The sequence below is a fragment of the Coregonus clupeaformis genome, chromosome 1 (genome assembly GCF_020615455.1).
Source record: "Coregonus clupeaformis isolate EN_2021a chromosome 1, ASM2061545v1, whole genome shotgun sequence".
In the NCBI taxonomy this organism is placed as follows: Eukaryota; Metazoa; Chordata; class Actinopteri; order Salmoniformes; family Salmonidae; genus Coregonus; species Coregonus clupeaformis.
This window is the reverse complement of record NC_059192.1, coordinates 12215631-12237194: the sequence shown is the minus strand read 5'-3', so window position 1 is coordinate 12237194 and position 21564 is coordinate 12215631. Positions and strand designations below refer to the sequence as shown.

The 21564-nt window shown below is 44.2% G+C and overlaps 1 protein-coding gene and 1 long non-coding RNA gene across 2 annotated transcripts; both read right to left on the bottom strand.

The window, feature by feature from the left end:
* Positions 1 to 7201: 7201 nt before the first annotated feature.
* LOC121581969 (endothelial PAS domain-containing protein 1-like) lies at positions 7202 to 12139 on the bottom strand. The gene is made up of 7 exons (XM_041897422.1): positions 12044 to 12139; positions 11797 to 11881; positions 10410 to 10516; positions 10102 to 10247; positions 9697 to 9803; positions 9283 to 9469; positions 7202 to 7392 (listed from the first exon to the last, which is right to left on the bottom strand). The coding sequence occupies exons 1-7, from the start codon at positions 12089 to 12091 to the stop codon at positions 7344 to 7346; spliced, it is 729 nt and encodes a 242-aa protein (XP_041753356.1). The 5' UTR covers positions 12092 to 12139; the 3' UTR covers positions 7202 to 7343.
* Positions 12140 to 12355: 216 nt separating this feature from the next.
* LOC121581976 lies at positions 12356 to 13671 on the bottom strand. Its single transcript, XR_006003298.1, has 3 exons — positions 13428 to 13671; positions 12589 to 12755; positions 12356 to 12432 (listed from the first exon to the last, which is right to left on the bottom strand). It is a non-coding gene; the product is annotated as an uncharacterized LOC121581976 (long non-coding RNA).
* Between the last annotated feature and the right edge of the window lie 7893 nt (positions 13672 to 21564).

The window sequence follows — 21564 nt, the reverse complement described above, 5'->3', positions numbered from 1 at the left end:
AAGCACACAGACACACAGACACACAGACATACATATGCACTCCTCTCCACTGAGGAACAGGTGTGTGGTTAGCTGCTGTGTGTGTAAAGGCAGAGTGTCTCAGAGTGATGTGTAATCAATTCAATATTTCCTCATCAGTCTGATAAAATCATCTCTGTACTTATAATGTAATAATTCCTTATCTCCTATTACTGTTCTGCCAGGGCAAACACCTTTATGAACTTTGCTGACGGATGAAGACTGAGTATGTAACAGCCATCTCAACCTTTCACTTGTATATTTTCCACCAAACAGATGTGGGACTCACTGTCCCTTGTGCTAAACACACACACACACACACACACACACACACACACACACACACACACACACACACACACACGACCTGGTTTGACCCAGGTCGTCCGCATACCACAACACTGTGGTAAACAACACTAGCCTAAACTAAAGCAAGTCTTCATGTCTTAATCAAAAGTTACTCAACACATGAGCGTGGTTCAGCGAGACACCTCAACACACAGACAACCCAGGTTCAAACCCAGTCAGTCACACATCACTTCACAATGATGCATCCGTCCTAGAGCTGTGTGTGTCTCCCAAGTACAATCCCTGTCCCATTATAACAGGTGTTCTATTAGCAGAATACTAATAACGGTCAGAGAGGGATGGACTCTGACCTCTCTCTCTCTCTCTTCACAGATACAAAGACAGTCACCTTTGCTTATCTCTCCTACTGTCTCTCCCTTTTTTCTCCTCTCTCTCTCTCTCTCTCTCTCTCTCTCTCTCTCTCTCTCTCTCTCTCTCTCTCTCTCTCTCTCTCTCTCTCTCTCTCTCTCTCTCTCTCTCTCTCTCTCTCCCTCCCTCCCTCCCTCCTTCCCTCCTCTCTCTCTCTCTCACTCTCTACTCGTTCTCTATACCCTTTCCTTTCTCTCCTTTTCTTTCTACCCCTTTTCTCTTTCTCTTTCTCTCTCTCCATATTAAATGTTTCTCACTCACCCCTCCCCCTCTCCTCCTCCCCCTCTTCCTCCCTCTTGTTGTCCGCTCTACGCTGCCAGTCAGTGATTTATCATGGTCATGTTTCAAAGGGTGAACGCTGGCCCGTCATTGGCTGACTACCGGACAACACCCACCGACCACTGGCTGAGGAGGGGGGAGGGGGATGAGGAGGTTGTAAACAGAGGTCTGTTCAGGAGGGCAAGAACGTTACCAAATGTTTAGATAGAAATACACTGTGTAGAACAAACATGTAACTCATGTCATGTAGAATATGACAGAGAAAGCGTCAGCTCTTTTTACGTTTCCAAAGGAAAGAGGTGAGCCAGGAACAGAGAGTCAGAGGAGTGAGATGGAAATTGTTGTTGTCAAGACTGAATTACCAGGAGAATTCTCTCTCTCTCTCTCTCTGTCTCTCCCCCTCTCTCTCTCATTCTCTCTCTCTCTCTCTCTCTCTCTCTCTCTCTCTCTCTCTCTCTCTCTCTCTCTCTCTCTCTCTCTCTCTCTCTCTCTCTCTCTCTCTCTCTCTCTCTCTCTCTCTCTCTCTCTCTCTCTCTCTCTCTCTCTCTCCCTCTCTTGCTCTCTCTCTCCCTACTCTCCTTTTCTATCTTGCTCCACTCTCTCATGAGAATGTCTCAATATAGACCTATCTAGAGTCAAAGTGTCTCTCTCCATCTCCCTCGTCTCTTCACAGTGAATTGAAGAGTGAAGAGGGGAGGGAACAGAAGCGTTAACTATACAGTTATCTTAATCTTTGATTAAATCCCTTACTTTAGTTAGGTCACTCATTTGTCTAAAAGTGCTGTTCCAGTCACATAGGTTAACCGCTCACTGACTGACTGGTAGTGTTTCAGGGTGACACTTCCTGGTTTTGACCCTGCTGAAAGTCAAGGTGACCCAGTGGAGTGTGAGGGACCTGGGGCCTGGTGGAGCTCCAGGAGCCTGGCAATTGCCTGAGCAGCCTCGCCCAGCCACAGCTGCCTTCCCAGGGTTGGGAGAAATGTGATATGGGGGTATGCAGAAGGTTAATGTGCATGTGGACAGGGAGGGGGGGTAGGTTTCCCCCAGCAGATCATTCAGACTACTATGCTGCCACCATCTGGCCACCATAGTGTATTACACTGCCCTGTAAAAACACAATAGTAACAGCTGATAAGAGGAGCATTGACACCTATTAGCCACTAGATGGCTCCAGCAGCCCTCCCAACACCTGCTGATGCTCTCAGTGCAGCTTACGTTTACATTTTAGTAATTTAGCAGAGGCTCTTATCCAGAGCAATTACGGTTAAGTGCCTTGCTCAAGGGCACATCAGCACATTTTTCATCTAGGGGATTCGAACCAGCGACCTTTCAGTTACCCGCTAGGCTACCTGCTGCCCCGGCTCTACAGTCTACAGTGGCTTCCCCTCATCCCCTCCTCTCCTCATATAACCCATATATCACGTTCATCTGATCTGACAACACATCAGAACAGAACTGAGGAAAGTAGTATGGAGGATGACTACAATGTTTACTTTATCTAGTCCAGTTTTTTCACATCAGTGCAGGTTGAGGGAAGGAGACTAAGAAAATAAGATACAGTAGTTTATTGAGACCAGGGGTGTCTACAGTAGCTTATTGAGACCAGGGGTGTCTACAGTAAATTATTGAGACCAGCGGTGTCTACAGTAGATTATTGAGACCAGGGGTGTCTACAGTAAATTATTGAGACCAGCGGTGTCTACAGTAAATTATTGAGACCAGCGGTGTCTACAGTAGATTACTGAGACCAGCGGTGTCTACAGTAGATTATTGAGACCAGCGGTGTCTACAGTAGATTATTGAGACCAGTGGTGTCTACAGTAGATTATTGAAACCAGGTGTGTCTACAGTAGATTATTGAGACCAGCGGTGTCTACAGTAGATTATTGAGACCAGCGGTGTCTCTGTAGAGGGAAACTACAGTAGATTATTGAGACCAGGGGTGTCTACAGTAGATTATTGAGACCAGGGGTGTCTACAGTAGATTATTGAGACCAGCGGTGTCTACAGTAGATTATTGAGACCAGCGGTGTCTACAGTAGATTATTGAGACCAGCGGTGTCTACAGTAGATTATTGAGACCAGCGGTGTCTACAGTAGATTATTGAAACCAGTGGTGTCTACAGTAGATTATTGAAACCAGGTGTGTCTACAGTAGATTATTGAGACCAGCGGTGTCTACAGTAGATTATTGAGACCAGCGGTGTCTCTGTAGAGGGAAACTACAGTAGATTATTGAGACCAGGGGTGTCTACAGTAGATTATTGAGACCAGGGGTGTCTACAGTAGATTATTGAGACCAGCGGTGTCTACAGTAGATTATTGAGACCAGCGGTGTCTCTGTAGAGGGAAACTACAGTAGATTATTGAGACCAGGGGTGTCTACAGTAGATTATTGAGAAAAGGGGTGTCTATAGTAGATTGAGACCAGGGGTGTCTATAGTAGATTGAGACCAGCGGTGTCTACAGTAGATTACTGAGACCAGTGGTGTCTACAGTAGATTATTGAGACCAGGGGTGTCTACAGTAAATTATTGAGACCAGCGGTGTCTACAGTAGATTACTGAGACCAGCGGTGTCTACAGTAGATTATTGAGACCAGCGGTGTCTACAGTAGATTATTGAGACCAGTGGTGTCTACAGTAGATTATTGAAACCAGGTGTGTCTACAGTAGATTATTGAGACCAGCGGTGTCTACAGTAGATTATTGAGACCAGCGGTGTCTCTGTAGAGGGAAACTACAGTAGATTATTGAGACCAGGGGTGTCTACAGTAGATTATTGAGACCAGGGGTGTCTACAGTAAATTATTGAGACCAGCGGTGTCTCTGTAGAGGGAAACTACAGTAGATTATTGAGACCAGGGGTGTCTACAGTAGATTATTGAGACCAGGGGTGTCTACAGTAAATTATTGAGACCAGCGGTGTCTCTGTAGAGGGAAACTACAGTAGATTATTGAGACCAGGGGTGTCTACAGTAGATTATTGAGACCAGGGGTGTCTACAGTAAATTATTGAGACCAGCGGTGTCTCTGTAGAGGGAAACTACAGTAGATTATTGAGACCAGGGGTGTCTACAGTAAATTATTGAGACCAGCGGTGTCTACAGTAGATTATTGAGACCAGCGGTGTCTACAGTAGATTATTGAGACCAGTGGTGTCTACAGTAGATTATTGAAACCAGGTGTGTCTACAGTAGATTATTGAGACCAGCGGTGTCTACAGTAGATTATTGAGACCAGCGGTGTCTCTGTAGAGGGAAACTACAGTAGATTATTGAGACCAGGTGTGTCTACAGTAGATTATTGAGACCAGCGGTGTCTACAGTAGATTATTGAGACCAGCGGTGTCTCTGTAGAGGGAAACTACAGTAGATTATTGAGAAAAGGGGTGTCTACAGTAGATTATTGAGAAAAGGGGTGTCTATAGTAGATTGAGACCAGGGGTGTCTATAGTAGATTGAGACCAGGGGTGTCTCTGTAGAGGGAGGGGTCTGAAACATAGGAGGTAGAGGTAGTGTGTAAAGCATCAGTGTGTGTGTGTGTGTGTGTATGTGTGTGTGTGTGTGTGTGTGTGTGTGTGTGTGTGTGTGTGTGTGTGTGTGTGTGTGTGTGTGTGTGTGTGTGTGTGTGTGTGTGTGTGTGTGTGTGTGTGTAGGGAGGTTGAGAGGTGAAGAGTTTAAAAGGTTCCCACGAGAACGCTCCAGTTGTGTGTCTCTCTACAGGAAACTGTGGTTGCTGTGGTTTCGTTTCGTGTCTGTCTGTTTGTCCACGTCTCAGACGGATCTCCAGTTGGCCTCAGGCGTGTGTGTATGTGTGTGTGTGTGTTGCTGCAGTCAGGTGGTGCCGCCCCACATGTCATGACCCAGATCAAAACCTCACAGGATGTATAGCCTAGTTGTATGCTGCGTTCACATGCTATCGGAGTTATCGGAAGTTCCGACTGGGAAGTTTCACTTGAATGACCCTCTAAGTCGGAATTACAACTGGGAAACTTGGAGAAAATGTTGTTGCCTGAATTGCCTAGTTGTGAAGTTTCACCACTGACCTTTGACCTTTTCAACCAAAAGATGACGGCAAATCCGTTTTTGACAACTACAATATGGAGAATGTAGCTGGTTTGACCATATTGTCAATGTTAAGCAAGCTAGCTAACTTAATTATAAGCAACGTTGGCTAGCTTATCAAGCTAGCTAAAATCTTATTGGTTGAAGAAATGTTCAGACCAAAAAACACATGAATGAAACAAAGTCGCATTTCCGGCATCACAACTAGGAAACAGGAAGCTCTGACGAGCAGCTGAACACAGCATACAGTTGAAGTTGGAAGTTTACATACACCTTGGCCAAATACATTTAAACTCAGTTTTTTCACAATTCCTGACCTTTAATCTTAGTAAAAATTCCCTGTCTTAGGTCAGTTAGGATCACCACTTTATTTTAAGAATGTGAAATGTCAGAATAATAGTAGAGAGAATGATTTATTTCAGCTTTTATTTCTTTCATCACATTCCCAGTGGGTCAGAAGTTTACATACACTCAATTAGTATTTGGTAGCATTGCCTTTAAATTGTTTAACTTGGGTGAAACGTTTCGGGTAGCCTTCCACAAGCTTCCCACAATAAGTTGGGTGAATTTTGGCCCATTCCTAACTGAGTCAGGTTTGTAGGCCTCCTTGCTCGCACACACTTTTTTAGTTCTGCCCACAAATGTTCTATAGGATTGAGGTCAGGGCTTTGTGATGTCCACTCCAATACCTTGACTTTGTTGTCCTTAAGCCATTTTGCCACAACTTTGGAAGTGTGCTTGGGGTCATTGTCCATTTGGAAGACCCATTTGCGACCAAGCTTTAACTTCCGGACTGATGTCTTGAGATGTTGCTTCAATATATCCATATAATTTTCCTTCCTCATGATGCCATCTATTTTGTGAAGTGCACCAGTCCCTCCTGCAGCAAAGCACCCCCACAGCATGATGCTGCCACCCCTATGCTTCACGGTTGGGATGGTGTTCTTCGGCTTGCAAGCAATCCCCTTTTTCCTCCAAACATAACAATGGTCATTATGGCGAAACAGTTATATTTTTGTTTCATCAGACCAGAGTATATTTCTCAAAAAAGTATGATCTTTGTCCCCATGTGCAGTTGCAAACCGTAGTCTGGCTTTTTTATGGCGGTTTTGGAGCAGTGGCTTCTTCCTCGCCGAGCGGCCTTTCAGGTTATGTCGATATAGGACTTGTTTCACTCTGGATATAGATACTTTTGTACCTGTTTCCTCCAGCATCTTCACAAGGTCCTTTGCTGTTGTTCTGGGATTGATTTGCACTTTTCGCACCAAAGTACGTTCACCTCTAGGAGACAGAACGCGTTTCCTTCCTGAGCGGTATGACGGCCGCGTGGTCCCATGGTGTTTATAATTGCGTACTATTGTTTGTACAGATGAACGTGGTACCTTCAGGCGTTTGGAAATTGCTCCCAAGGATGAACCAGACTTGTGGAGGTCTAAAAAAAGATTTCTGAGGTCTTGGCTGATTTCTTTTGATTTTCCCATGATGTCAAGCAAAGAGGCACTGAGTTTGAAGGTAGGCCTTGAAATACATCCACAGGCACACCTCCAATTGACTCAAATTATGTCAATCAGCCTATCAGAAGCTTCTAAAGCCATGACATCATTTTCTGGAATTTTCCAAGCTGTTTAAAGGCACAGTCAACTTAGTGTATGTAAACTTCTGAACCACTGGAATTGTGATACAGTGAATTATAAGTGAAATAATCTGTCTGTAAACAATTGTTGGAAAAATTACTTGTGTCATGCACAAAGTAGATGTCCTAACCGACTTGCCAAAACTATAGTTTGTTAACAAGAAATTTGTGGAGTGGTTGAAAAACGAGTTTTAATGACTCCAACCTAAGTGTATGTAAACTTCCGACTTCAACTGTAAGCTCAGAGAGGCCAGGGAGAGGTCGCGATTACGTCAGAACGGGCAAACCGTCGTTTAATATTAGTCAAACCCCAAGACTTCCTACACCTTTGATCATAACCTTCGCTCAGCAGTCTATCAACCACAAACCACAGCCCAAAGGCAACAACAACATTGTACACTGCAGCTGCATGTTCCACAGAGAGAGAAGTGGATATGATTATTTATTAGCAAACAGTCTTAATCACATTCATATCTTCACAGTGTCTGTTTCACAGTATGTAGCTACAGCTATACTAAAAAAAGCTAAGATTTTATGGAGAAATTCAGAATTTCTTTATAGAATGAAAAATTAAAGCTAATCAAAGTCCATCCTGAGAGTGGTCCATGAAGGGGCTAGATGTTACTCCCTTCAGTTCATCTGGCCCAGAGACAGCAGCTGAGTTGGCTCCTTGACACCACTGAAACACACACACACACACATACACACTGCCTTTAGACACACACACGCTTACAGCAATACCACACGTTGTGACAGAGTTGCAACAATGCTACAGCTACAATGCTATCTCTTTAATGTTATCTCTACAATGCTATCTCTTTAATATTATCTCTACAACGCTACAGTGCCTTGCAAAAGTATTCTCCCCCTTGGCGTTTTTCCTATTTTGTTGCATTACAAACTATAATTTAAATGGATTTTTATTTGGATGTCATGTAATGGACATACACAAAATAGTCCAAATTGGTGAAGTGAAATTTAAAAAATAACCCCCTTTGCTATGAAGCCCCTAAATAAGATCTGGTACAACCAATTACCTTCAGAAGTCACATAATTAGTTAAATAAAGTCTACCTGTGTGCAATCTAAGTGTCACATGATCTGTCACATGATCTCAGTATATATACAGCTGTTCTGAAAGGCAACACCACTAAGCAAGGGGCACCACCAAGCAAGCGGCACCATGAAGACCAAGGAGCTCTCCAAACAGGTCAGGGACAAAGTTGTGGAGAAGTACAGATCAGGGTTGTTTTTTTTTTTTAAATATCAGAAACTTTGAGCATCCCACGGAGCTCCATTAAATCCATTATTAAAAAATTGAAAGAATATGCCACCACAACAAACCTGCCAAGAGAGGGCCGCCCACCAAAACTCACGGACCAGGCAAGGAGGGCATTAACCCTGAAGGAGCTGCAAAGCTCCACAGCGGAGATTGGAGTATCTGTCCATAGGACCACTTTAAACCGTACACTCCACAGAGCTGGGCTTTACGGAAGAGTGGCCAGAAAAAAGCCATTGCTTAAAGAAAAAAATAAGCAAACACGTTTGGTGTTCCCCAAACATATGGAAGAAGGTACTCTGGTCAGATGACTCAACTAAAATGTCTGGCACAAAACCCAACACCTCTCATCACCCCGAGAACACCATCCCCACAGTGAAGCATGGTGGTGGCAGCATCATGCTGTGGGGATGTTTTTCATCGGCAGGGACTGGGAAACTGGTCAGAATTGAAGGAATGATAGATGGCGCTAAATACAAGGAAAGTCTTGAGGGAAACCTGTTTCAGTCTTCCAGAGATTTGAGACTGGGATGGAGGTTCACTTTCCAGCAGGACAATGACCCTAAGCATACTGCTAAAACAACACTCAAGTGGTTTAAGGGGAAACATTTAAATGTATTGGAATGGCCTAGTCAAAGCCCAGACCTCAATCCAATTGAGAATATGTGGTATGACTTAAAGATTGATGTACACTAGCGGAACCCATCCAACTTGAAGGAGCTGGAGCAGTTTTGCCTTGAAGAATGGGCAAAAATCCCAGTGGCTAGATGTGCCAAGCTTATAGAGACATACCCCAAGAGACTTGCAGCTGTAATTGCTGCAAAAGGTGGCTCTACAAAGTATTGACTTTGGGGGGGGCGGGGGGGGGGGGGTGAATAGTTATGCACGCTCAAGTTTTCTGTTTTTTTGTCTAATTAATTGTTTGTTTCACAATAAAAAATATTTTGCATCTTCAAAGTGGTAGGCATGTTGTGTAAATCAAATGATACAAACCCCCCAAAAATCAATTTTAATTCCAGGTTGTAAGGCAACAAAATAAGAAAAATGCCTAGGGGGGTGAATACTTTCGCAAGCCACTGTATCACTTTAATATTATCTCTAAAACGCTATTTCTTTAATATTATCTCTACAATACTATCTCTTTAATATTATCTCTATAATACTATCTCTTTAATATTATCTCTACAATGCTATCTCTTTAATATTATCTCTACAATGCTATCTCTAAAATACTCTTTACAATACTATGGCTACAGCATACATAATGTGACAACTCTGTGGCCCCTCCTACCTGAGGATGTAGGTGACACAAGCAACGAAGGGTGGTGGTGAGAGCTTAGATGGGTGTGGCTTTGATGGGTGTGGCTGTGTTGGGCGGGGTTTAGAGATGACAGCACTGTGAGTCTCCGCCCACATGTACCCTCCCCCTCTCACCAACACCCTGTACACCCCACTCACTGACTGACCCTTAGAACACACTGGAGAGAGAGGGGGAAGAGCATCTTGTTAGTGCTTGGGAGATAGTGCCTCCAATACAGGACATACGAGTGTGTGTGTGTGTGTGTGTGTGTGTGTGTGTGTGTGTGTGTGTGTGTGTGTGTGTGTGTGTGTGTGTGTGTGTGTGTGTGTGTGTGTGTGTGTGTGTGTGTGTGTGTGTGTGTGTGTGTGTGTGTGTGTGTGTGTGTGTGCATGTGTGTGTCCTCACGGTTCTGGTGGCTCTTGGTCAGAGTGTGTAAGTCCAGAGTGTGACACAGCTCATACACAGAGACACCCAGCAGCTCCTCTGGATGATAACTTAAAAACCCAGTCACCCTACAACACACACACGCACACACAGATTATGGTTTTGTGTATATTTTACATGTGTTTGTGGGAGTGTGTGTGTATCTGTATGTTTGTGCATGTGTGTGTTTGTGTGTGAATCTGTGTGTGTGTGAATCTGTGTGTGTGTGTTTGTGTTTGTTTGTGAATCTGTGTGTGTGTGTGTGTGTGTGTGTGTGTGAATCTGTGGGTGTGTGTGTGAATCTCTCTGTGTGTGTGTGTGTGTGTGTGTGAATCTGTGGTTGTGTGTGTGAATCTCTCTGTGTGTGTGTGTGTGTGTGTGTGTTACCTTTGGTCACAGTAGGTGAACCTCATGTCCATGCTGTGTTGGCTGGTGAAGGTGTGTGTGTGTAGGAGTGTGTGAGAGAGGGAGAGGGGCTGGCAGGTGAAGAGCACACAGGAAAGAGAGGGTCTGGACACACACACCTGCAGCACCTGACACAACAACAGTAACACACACAATTTAAATGGAATTTACAAATGGTAAATACACCTTTTTTCTAGTCACTAAAAATAAAGTCACTAAACTAACCCTATCATGATGACATGCCACAGCAGTAAAGTGTTACTAAAGGTTTGTTTGAAGTTTATTCTCACCCTCCAGACGGCTGATCGGAGATTAACAGTTCTTCCTCTGTGAGTCACTGTACTCTTCATCCTCATCAGAAAGTCTCTCTGTCCTCCACACCTGCTCCGCCCTGGAACTACAAACAAACACAATACAACCATCACACAACTATCACACAACCATCACACTACCATTTCACAACTATGAAAAATGCACTCACTAACTGTAAGTCGCTCTGGATAAGAGCGTCTGCTAAATGACTAAAATGACTAAAATCTAAAATCTAATCTATCACACAACCATCTCACAACTATCAATCATCTCACAACTATCACACAACCATTTCAGAACTATCACACAACCATCTCACAACTATCTCACAACCATCACACAACTATCACACAACCATTTCACAGCTATCACACAACCATTTCACAACTATCACATAACCATCTCACAACTATCACACAACAATTTCACAGCTATCACACAACCATCTCACAACTATCAACCATCTCACAACTATCACACAACCATCTCACAACAATCACACAACCATTTCACAGCTATCACACAACCATTTCACAACTATCACACAACCATCTCACAACAATCACACAGCCATTTCACAACTATCACACAACCATTTCACAACTATCACACAGCCATTTCACAACTATCACACAACTATCTCACAACTATCACACAACAATTTCATAACTATCACACAACCATTTCACAACTATCACACAACCATTTCACAACTATCACACAACTATCTCACAACTATCACACAACAATTTCATAACTATCACACAACCATTTCACAACTATCACACAACCATCTCACAACAATCGCACAACCATTTCACAACTATCACACAACCATTTCACAACTATCACACAACCATCTCAAAACTATCACACAACCATCTCACAACTATCACACAACCATTTCACAACTATCACACAAACATTTCACAACTATCACACAACCATTTCACAACTATCACACAACCATTTCAGAATCATGTCAGGACTTTCAGCCACTTTTGGGACGAAATATTTTTGTAAAACTTCTCATACCCAGTTAATAAAAGCAGAACACACCCCTAACACACATACATGTACAGATGTAGGATCTTAATTTGAGCCATTTTCCTACAGAAGGAAAATAATCATGCAGCAACAGGACATTTGAATGATGATGTTGATTCTAATTAATGGCAATTTTTTTTAGGGGTTGATACATTTTTCGTTAGGGCAAATTAAGTCTGACATTTAAAAATGGAAATTACTAACTTTAGAAATGTTTTTACACCTCGAATACACTACAAGTTTGCATTTCCTGCTGTGCAGGACAATTCTCAGCAACAAAAGAGTGATCAAATTAAGATCCTACATCTGTTTACACACCTCCAGTGATGTCAAGGTTGTCTCTGATGTCCTTATGGTCACAGGGGTGTGTGAAATCATATATGCTATGCCCCATCAACTCCACCTGGAGAAAAACATTCATATATAAATCACTCAGTTTATGTGTGTGTGTGTGTGTGTGTGTGTCTGTGTGTGTGTGTGTGTGTGTGTGTGTGTGTGTGTGTGTGTGTGTGTGTGTGTGTGTGTGTGTGTGTGTGTGTGTGTGTGTGTCTGTGTGTGTAAGTACCTGAGTTAGGCCCATGTATTCTCTGATGTTATCTGACAGGTAGATCATGTCTCCTTCTGTCGTTACCAGGACGACAAAGCCTCCCAGAATCCTCAGGTATAGATCTGTCTCCCCAATCTCCCTCTCTCCCTCCTCCCTCCTCTCCCCCATCTCCCTGTCTCCCACCTCCCTCCTCTCCCTAGTCTCTCTCGCTCCCTCCTCCATCCTCTCCCACGTATCCCTCTCTCCCTCCTCCCTCGTATCCCTCTCTCCCTCCTCCCTCGTATCCCTCTCTCCCTCCTCCTCCCTCCTCTCCCACGTATCCCCCTCTCCCTCCTCCTTCGTCACCATCTCTCCCTCGTCCTCCCCCCTCTCGCCCCTCCTCTCCCACGTCTGTCGGTCAGCAAAGCCTAAGATAAAGAGACATAAACAACATACGGTAGTGAGTGAGTGAGTGAGTGAGTGTGTGTGTGTGTGTGTGTGTGTGTGTGTGTGTGTGTGTGTGTGTGTGAGTGAGTGAGTGAGTGAGTGAGTGTGTGTGTGTGTGTGTGTGTGTGTGTGTGTACCAGAGAGCAGTGTGTGTATACGTAGGTAGCTGATGGTTAGTCGTATGATGGAGGGTTTGTCTAGGTGTGGGCGGAGGGAGGAAGGGAGTGGGAGGAGTTGAGACATGTCAGTCAACACCTGAGACTCTGCTCTCCGCCTAGCCCTCGCTGCTTCACAACTCATTACCCTAAAAGAAAGAGAGAGAGAGAGAGAGAGAGAGAGAGAGAGAGAGAGAGAGAGAGAGAGAGAGAGAGAGAGAGAGAGAGAGAGAGAGAGAGAGAGAGAGAGAGAGAGAGAGAGAGAGAGAGAGAGAGAGAGAGAGAGAGAGAGAGAGAGAGAGAGAGAGAGAGAGAGAGAGAGAGAGAGAGAGAGAGAGAGAAAAAATAGTTAAATCACAGTGGCAGTGTGTGGTGTGTGTGTGGTTGGGTGCATTATGGATGAACTCTTCATGCCCTTTATCTATGGCACACCACAACACCTGCTTTCTATGGAGTTCCATTAATGGCTAAAAAATGTTGACTACTGTGTACCATCCACAAGCACATGTCGACTGACTGGTTGTCTTGTGGTGTGAAAGACTGATTCAAGGGTGTCTTTGACGATTGAATAATAAGGAAATGCAGTGGGATTTATTTTATACGGTATTTGCTCATATTTATCAAGGTGCCAGTAATTTTGGACCTGACTGTATGCTAAAAATAGACAATGCAGTTACTCAAGCAAATATATGTAGGTGAAAATCAGTAAGATAATGTCTCATTGAAAAACATTTATATTTGTGAACTGATTCTCTATTTATTGAATTATATTAAAGATGTGTTCTCTGTACTACAATCTGATGTGAAGACAAAGATCCTACCTCCTCCTATCTCTCTCCGGGGTCATGCTGTGTAGAGATGGTGCTCTCAGCTCCTCTGCTCCGGACTTCGGAACACAGTTTTCACTCACACCAATCAATAAACAAAAATAAAAGTTGAATAAAATCTAATAAATATATTAGTCCGGTCCGTTTGGCTGGTCTGATGGTAGACAGCTGTCGTTTCCTCCTCTATCCACTGGTGCTCACCAAACCGGCCCCCAAAACCCCAACGCGTGATAGGTCAATTTACTGGAATCCTGCCCCAAAACACACCTTAACATGGTTCATCCACACACATGTAGAAACACCCTGTGTGTGTGTGTGTGTGTGTGTGTGTGTGTGTGTGTGTGTGTGTGTGTTTGTGTGTGTGTGTGTGTGAGTGAGACAGAGACAGAGAAACAGAGAAACAGAGCGAGAGAGACCGAGCGAAAGAAAAAAAGAAAGCTTGTTGCAGAGTTATGCAGTTATGCTGCCCTCTACTGCCAGTACTGATGTGAACCTGCACAGTCACAGGGTGGTTGTCAGGAATTCCGAACGTCAAGCTGGAACATAGAAGTAGAAAGAGGTCTCTAGATGGATACAACCAGTTTTAGCATGGACATTGCCATCGAGGGCTTCCACCATTTTAAAGCGGTCAACTGGGTGGGGGTTCCTATGGGTTGGGAGTGATCAGCCAAAGATCAGAGCATCGTCTTCTTCTTCTAATTGGGTTGCCTATGGTTTGTAATTGTCTTTAAGCTATATCACCGCCATCTAGTGGCCACAATAAATTAATTACACATAATATTTGTTTCAGGACTCCAGCACTGTAGGTGGTGGTAAATCACCAATATTAGCGTAACGCTTTTTTCAAACACAAAAGAAAAAGAACATGTACAACTTTAAAATGGAGATAGACTCAATGGTGCTGCCCATGCTGTCACAGACGCTATGATGGCACAGATACTAAGATGAGTTCTATTTCTATGAGCTACAATACTTTCCCTGGGTTTACGGAAGAAGAAACTACATTTACATTTACATTTTAGTCACTAAAGCCCAATTCAGATTCTCCCCCTCCTCCTCTATCCCCCCTCCCCTCCTCTATACTCCTGAACCTCCTCTCCTCTATATACTCCTGAACCTCCACTCCTCTCTATACTCCTGAACCTCCTCTCCCCTCTATACTCCTGAACCTCCTCTCCTCTCTATACTCCTGAACCTCCTCCCTTCTCCTCTCTATACTCCTGAACCTCCTCTCCCCTCTATACTCCTGAACCTCTTCTCCCCTCTATACTCCTGAACCTCCTCCCTTCTCCTCTCTATACTCCTGAACCTCCTCTCCCCTCTATACTCCTGAACCTCTTCTCCCCTCTATACTCCTGAACCTCCTCTCCCCTCTATACTCCTGAACCTCCTCCCTCCTCCCCTCTATACTCCTGAACCTCTTCTCCCCTCTATACTCCTGAACCTCCTCTCCTCTCCCCTCTATACTCCTGAACCTCCTCCCTTCTCCCCTCTATACTCCTGAACCTCCTCCCTTCTCCTCACTATACTCCTGAACCTCCTCCCTTCTCCCCTCTATACTCCTGAACCTCCCCTCCCCTCTATACTCCTGAACCTCTTCTCCCCTCTATACTCCTGAACCTCCTCTCTTCTCCTCTATATACTCCTGAACCTCCTCTCTTCTCCCCTCTATACTCCTGAACCTCCTCTCCTCTATATACTCCTGAACCTCTTCTCCCCTCTATACTCCTGAACCTCCTCCCTCCTCCCCTCTATACTCCTGAACCTCCTCTCTTCTCCCCTCTATACTCCTGAACCTCCTCCCTCCTCCCCTCTATACTCCTGAACCTCCTCCCTTCTCCCCTCTATACTCCTGAACCTCCCCTCCCCTCTATACTCCTGAACCTCCTCTCCTCTCCCCTCTATACTCCTGAACCTCCTCCCTCCTCCCCTCTATACTCCTGAACCTCCTCCCTTCTCCCCTCTATACTCCTGAACCTCCTCTCTTCTCGCCTCTATACTCCTGAACCTCCTCTCTTCTCCCCTCTATACTCCTGAACCTCCTCTCCTCTATATACTCCTGAACCTCCTCCCTTCTCCCCTCTATACTCCTGAACCTCCTCTCTTCTCCCCTCTATACTCCTGAACCTCCTCTCTTCTCCCCTCTATACTCCTGAACCTCTTCTCCTCTCTATACTCCTGAACCTCCTCTCTTCTCCCCTCTATACTCCTGAACCTCCTCCCTTCTCCCCTCTATACTCCTGAACCTCCTCTCCTCTATATACTCCTGAACCTCCTCTCTTCTCCCCTCTATACTCCTGAACCTCTTCTCCCCTCTATACTCCTGAACCTCCTCTCTTCTCCCCTCTATACTCCTGAACCTCCTCTCTTCTCCTCTCTATACTCCTGAACCTCCTCTCTTCTCCTCTATATACTCCTGAACCTCCTCTCCTCTATATACTCCTGAACCTCCTCTCTTCTCCCATCTATACTCCTGAACCTCCTATCGTCTCCCCTCTATACTCCTGAACCTCCTCTCCTCTATATACTCCTGAACCTCCTCTCTTCTCCCATCTATACTCCTGAACCTCCTATCGTCTCCCCTCTATACTCCTGAACCTCCTCTCCCCTCTATACTCCTGAACCTCCTCTCCTCTATATACTCCTGAACCTCCTCTCCTGGTAATGTATCATCAAACTGAAATAAAAACAATGCAACTTGATATTTCATAATTTCAATAATATGCAGCGCTTGACAATTTGTATTATCACATACCAATTGTTTATTTTTAATTTCCTGCAAATGAAGTACAGTATGATTGGAAGCTCAATATAAATGTGTTTAACACATTAGTCAAATTCTTCAATATCAATATTTCTTTATTTGAAATTACAGAAATAATTGCAGAATGGGGTGTTAAAGATGCCCCTTTTTCCTCATGGAGTTTGTGATTGTTTTGTGGTGTTTGAAGAACATTATTTACAACATGATTCTCATGGACTTTAGTAGTACAGGTAAAACTGTTACATGTTGCACCTTTTATTGAGAACACAAATACAGAATAAAGCGAAAATACAAAGTACATTTATACTACAAAGGAAACAAACTGCCTTTTCAATCAGCAACATACAACAACTCATGCAGCATATAAAACACACATTTATAATCAAACAATTAACAATAAATAATCTGTGCAATGGACACTAAGGTTATCAGATAACCTGGGTGACTTCTATACTGGACAAAAATATAAACGCAACATGGAACAATTTTAAAGATTTTGATTTCAATTGAAATCAATTCATTCAAATAAAATAAAATGTTATTTGTCACATACACGTGTTTAGCAGATGTTATTGCGGGTGTAGCGAAATGCTTGTGCTTCTAGCTCTGACAATGCAGTAATATCTAACAAGTAATATCTAACAATTTCACAACATATACCCAATACACACAAATCTAAGTAAGGAATGAATTGAGATATATACATATATGGACGAGCGATGTCAGAGCGGCATGGACTAAGATACAGTAGAATAGTATAGAATACAGTATATACATATGAGATGAGTAATGCAAGATATGTAAACATTATTAAAGTGACTAAGATACCGTAGAATAGTATAGAATACAGTATATACATATGAGATGAGTAATGCAAGATATGTAAACATTATTAAAGTGACTAAGATACCGTAGAATAGTATAGAATACAGTATATACATATGAGATGAGTAATGCAAGATATGTAAACATTATTAGTGGCTAGTGTTCCATTTCTTAAAGTGGCCAGTGATTTCTAGTCAATGTCTATAGGCAGCAGCCTCTAATGTGATAGTGATGGCTGTTTAACAGTCTGATGGCCTGGAGATTGAAGCTGTTTTTCAGTCTCTCGGACACCAACTTTGATGCACCTGTACTGACCACACCTTCTGGATGAAAGCAGGGTGAACAGGCAGTGGCTCAGGTGGTTGATGTCCTTGATGATCTTTTTGGCCTTCCTGTGACATCGGGTGCTGTAGGTGTCCTGGAGGGTGGGTAGTTTGCCCCTGGTAATGCGTTGGGCAGACTGCACCACCCTCTGGAGAGCCTTGCAGTTGCGTGCGGTGCAGTTGCCGTACCATGCGGTGATACAGCCCGACAGGATGCTCTCAATTGTGCATCTGTAAAAGTTTGTGAGGGTTTTAGGTGCCAAGCCACATTTCTTTAGCCTCCTGATGTTGAAGAGGCTCTGTTGCACCTTCTTCACCACACTGTCTGTGTGGGTGGTCCATGTGTACGCCAAGAAACTTGAAGCTTTCCACCTTCTCCACTGCGGTCCCGTCGATGTGGATAGGGGGGTGCACCCTCTGCTGTTTCCTGAAGTCCACAATCATTTCCTTTGTTTTGTTGACGTTGAGTGAGAGGTTATTTTCCTGGCACCACACTCCCAGAGCCCTCACCTCCTCCCTGTAGACTGTCTTGTCATTGTTGGTAATGAAGCCTACTACTGTTGTGTTGTCTGCAAACTTGATGACTGAGTTGGAGGCATGCTTGGCCACGCAGTCATGAGTGAACAGGGAGTACAGGAGGGGGCTGAGCACGCACCCTTGTGGGGACCCAGTGTTTAGGATCAGAGAAGTGGAGGTGTTGTTTCCTAACTTCACCACCTGGGGGGCAGCCCGTCAGGAAGTCCAGAGCCCAGTTGCACAGGGCGGGGTTCAGACCCAGGGCCTAGAGCTTAGTGATGAGCTTGGAGGGTTCTTACATAGGTATTCCTCTTGTACAGATGGGATAGGGCATTAGGCCCTAATCTATGGATTTCATATGACTGGGAATACAGATATGCATCTGTTGGTCACAGATACCTTAAAAAAAAGGTAGGGGCGTGGATCAGAAAACCGGGTCAGAAAACCAGTCAATATCTGGTGTGACCACCATTTGCCTCACCAGCGTGACACATCTCCTTCGCATAGAGTTGATCAGGCTGTTGATTGTGGCCTGTGGAATGTTGTCCCACTCTTCTTCAAAGGCTGTGCGAAGTTGCTGGATATTGGCCGGAACTGGAACACGCTGTCGTACACATCGATCCAGAGGATCCCAAACATACTCAATGGGTGACATGTCTGGTGAGTATGCAGGCCATTTTCAGCTTCCAGGAATTGTGTACAGCTCCTTGCGACATGGTGCTGTGCATTATCATGCTGAAACATGAGGTGATGGTGGCGGATGAACGGCACAACAATGGGCCTCCGGATCTCGTCACGGTATCTCTGCATTCAAATTGCCATCGATAAAATGCAATTGTGTTTGTTGTCCGTAATTTATGCCTGCCCATACCATAACCCCACGCCACCATGGGGCACTCTGTTCACAACGTTGACATCAGCCAACCGCTCGCCCACACGACGCCATACATGTGGTCTACGGTTATGAGGCCGGTTGGACGTACTGCCAAATTCTCTAAAACGACGTTGGAGGTGGCATATGGTAGAGAAATTAACATTAAATTCTCTGGCAACAGCTCTGGTGGACATTCCTGCAGTCAGCATGCCAATTGCACGCTCCCTCAAAACTTGAGACATCTGTGGCATTGTGTTGTGTGACAAAACTGCACATTTTAGAGTGGCCTTTTATTGTCCCCAGCACAAGGCATACCTGTGTAATGATCATGCTGTTTAATCAGCTTCTTGATATGCCACACCTGTCAGGTGGATGGATTATCTTGGCAAAGAAGAATGATCACTATTTGCACAAAATTTGAGAGAAATAAGCTTTTTGCGTGTATGGAAAATTTCTGGGATCCTTGATTTCAGCTCATGAAACATGGGACCAAAACTTTAAATGTTGCATTTATCTTTTTGTTCAGTGTATGTTAGCAGAGATTAACTTAAAGACATGCTCCGGAACATTGATGTTTACTAAGTCTTTTTTAAACCTCCCGCTTTGGGCTGGATGTGTCAATGTGTAGTTCATACATGCATAATCTATTAGCAGAATTACTGTCTTACCTCAATAAGCCACGAAATCCCGAGTTTGAAGCATCTGTTTTTCTGGAAGCTGTGCTGCGCCATTTTCCCTACTTTTTCCCCCACATGCCCCCTAGCAATTTGAGTTCAACCAATGAGCTTCAGCCCCTCGCCATATTAGTGACAGCTAACAAGATGCACATGATGCTCCCAGAGCAGAGCGAGAGAGAGAGCCATAACGTGGTGCACATATCTGCACCTGTGACCCATTTCAGGAAGCTAGGCGTATGTCGCTACTTCACAGGAGAGGCATTTGAATGTAAAAAAATGTTGCTATCAAAATGTGTTTTTTGGCAGAAATGCCTTCTGGAACATGTGAACGTTCATGTGCCTTAATAACGAACTTGTATGCCATCTGTAAATACGAATACAATTGTTAAATTATAAGCCTAGTTGGTTTAGCCGCGGAAAAAGACAGGAACCTTCCTGCTAGACATGATTGGCTGAGATAATGGATGGTCTGGACATGCTGAGAGATGAGTTCGGATTGGTCTACCATGTAGCGTGCTTCTGTCTATAACTGGAGCTGCTCAGTACGTGTAGATAATCCTTGCTACCGCAGCTTTTTTTAAAGATATAACGTTAGCCATTGAGAACTGTAAAAGTGTTGCTACTGCTCTCAACATTGCTGCCCTAAATTTAGCAGGCGCTATCGACAGAAATCAGTGGGAAAAAGTTGTGATGGACTACTTTCTGCACCCTGGGTCAGTGTGAACAGGAGTGGCTTGACACAACGGGCCATACAAGCTGTACAAACAAAACGGAAATGACACTGGACGTCTTACTTAGTTAAAGGGGTTCCAGTCTGCTGTGAAGCGTTCATCCATGTATATGGGTCAGTGGAGGCTGCTGAGGGGAGGACGGCTCATAACAATGGCTGGAACAGAGCAAATGGAATGGCATCAAACACATGGAAACCATGTGTTTAATGTATTTGACACGGCTCCACTGATTCCGCTCCGGTCATGTTGTATAATGATTAGAAGACAGGCGCAGGAATACGTATTAGTTTTTTTTATTACTCCACCCAACACAAGGTACATCATGAAAAAATTATGAGGACGAAGCCCAAAACAAACACACATACAGTGAGGGAAAAAAGTATTGCTGATTTTGTACGTTTGCCCACTGACAAAGACATGATCAGTCTATAATTTTAATGGTAGGTTTATTTGAACAGTGAGAGACAGAATAACAACAAAAAAATCCAGAAAAACGCATGTCAAAAATTGTATCAATTGATTTGCATTTTAATGAGGGAAATAAGTATTTGACCTCCTCTCAATCAGAAAGATTTCTGGCTCCCAGGTGTCTTTTATACAGGTAACGAGCTGAGATTAGGAGCACACTCTTAAAGGGAGTGCTCCTAATCTCAGTTTGTTACCTGTATAAAACACACCTGTCCACAGAAGCAATCAATCAATCAGATTACAAACTCTCCACCATGGCCAAGACCAAAGAGATCTCCAAGGATGTCAGGGACAAGATTGTAGACCTACACAAGGCTGGAATGGGCTACAAGACCATCGCCAAGCAGCTTGGTGAGAAGGTGACAACAGTTGGTGCAATTCTCACCTCGTGGAGTTGCAATTATCATGAGAACGGTGAGGAATCAGCCCAGAACTACACGGGAGGATCTTGTCAATGATCTCAAGGCAGCTGGGACCATAGTCACCAAGAAAACAATTTGTAACACACTACGCCGTGAAGGACTGAAATCCTGCAGCGCCCGCAAGGTCCCCCTGCTCAAGAAAGCACATATACATGCCCATCTGAAGTTTGCCAATGAACATCTGAATGATTCAGAGGAGAACTGGGTGAAAGTGTTGTGGTCAGATGAGACCAAAATGGAGCTCTTTGGCATCAACTCAACTCGCCGTGTTTGGAGGAGGAGGAATGCTGCCTATGACCCCAAGAACACCATCCCCACCGTCAAACATGGAGGTGGAAACATTATGCTTTGGGGGTGTTTTTCTGCTAAGGGGACAGGACAACTTCACCGCATCAAAGGAACGATGGACGGCGCCATGTACCGTCAAATCTTGGGTGAGAACCTCCTTCCCTCAGCCAGGGCATTGAAAATGGGTCGTGGATGGGTATTCCAGCATGACAATGACCCAAAACACACAGCCAAGGCAACAAA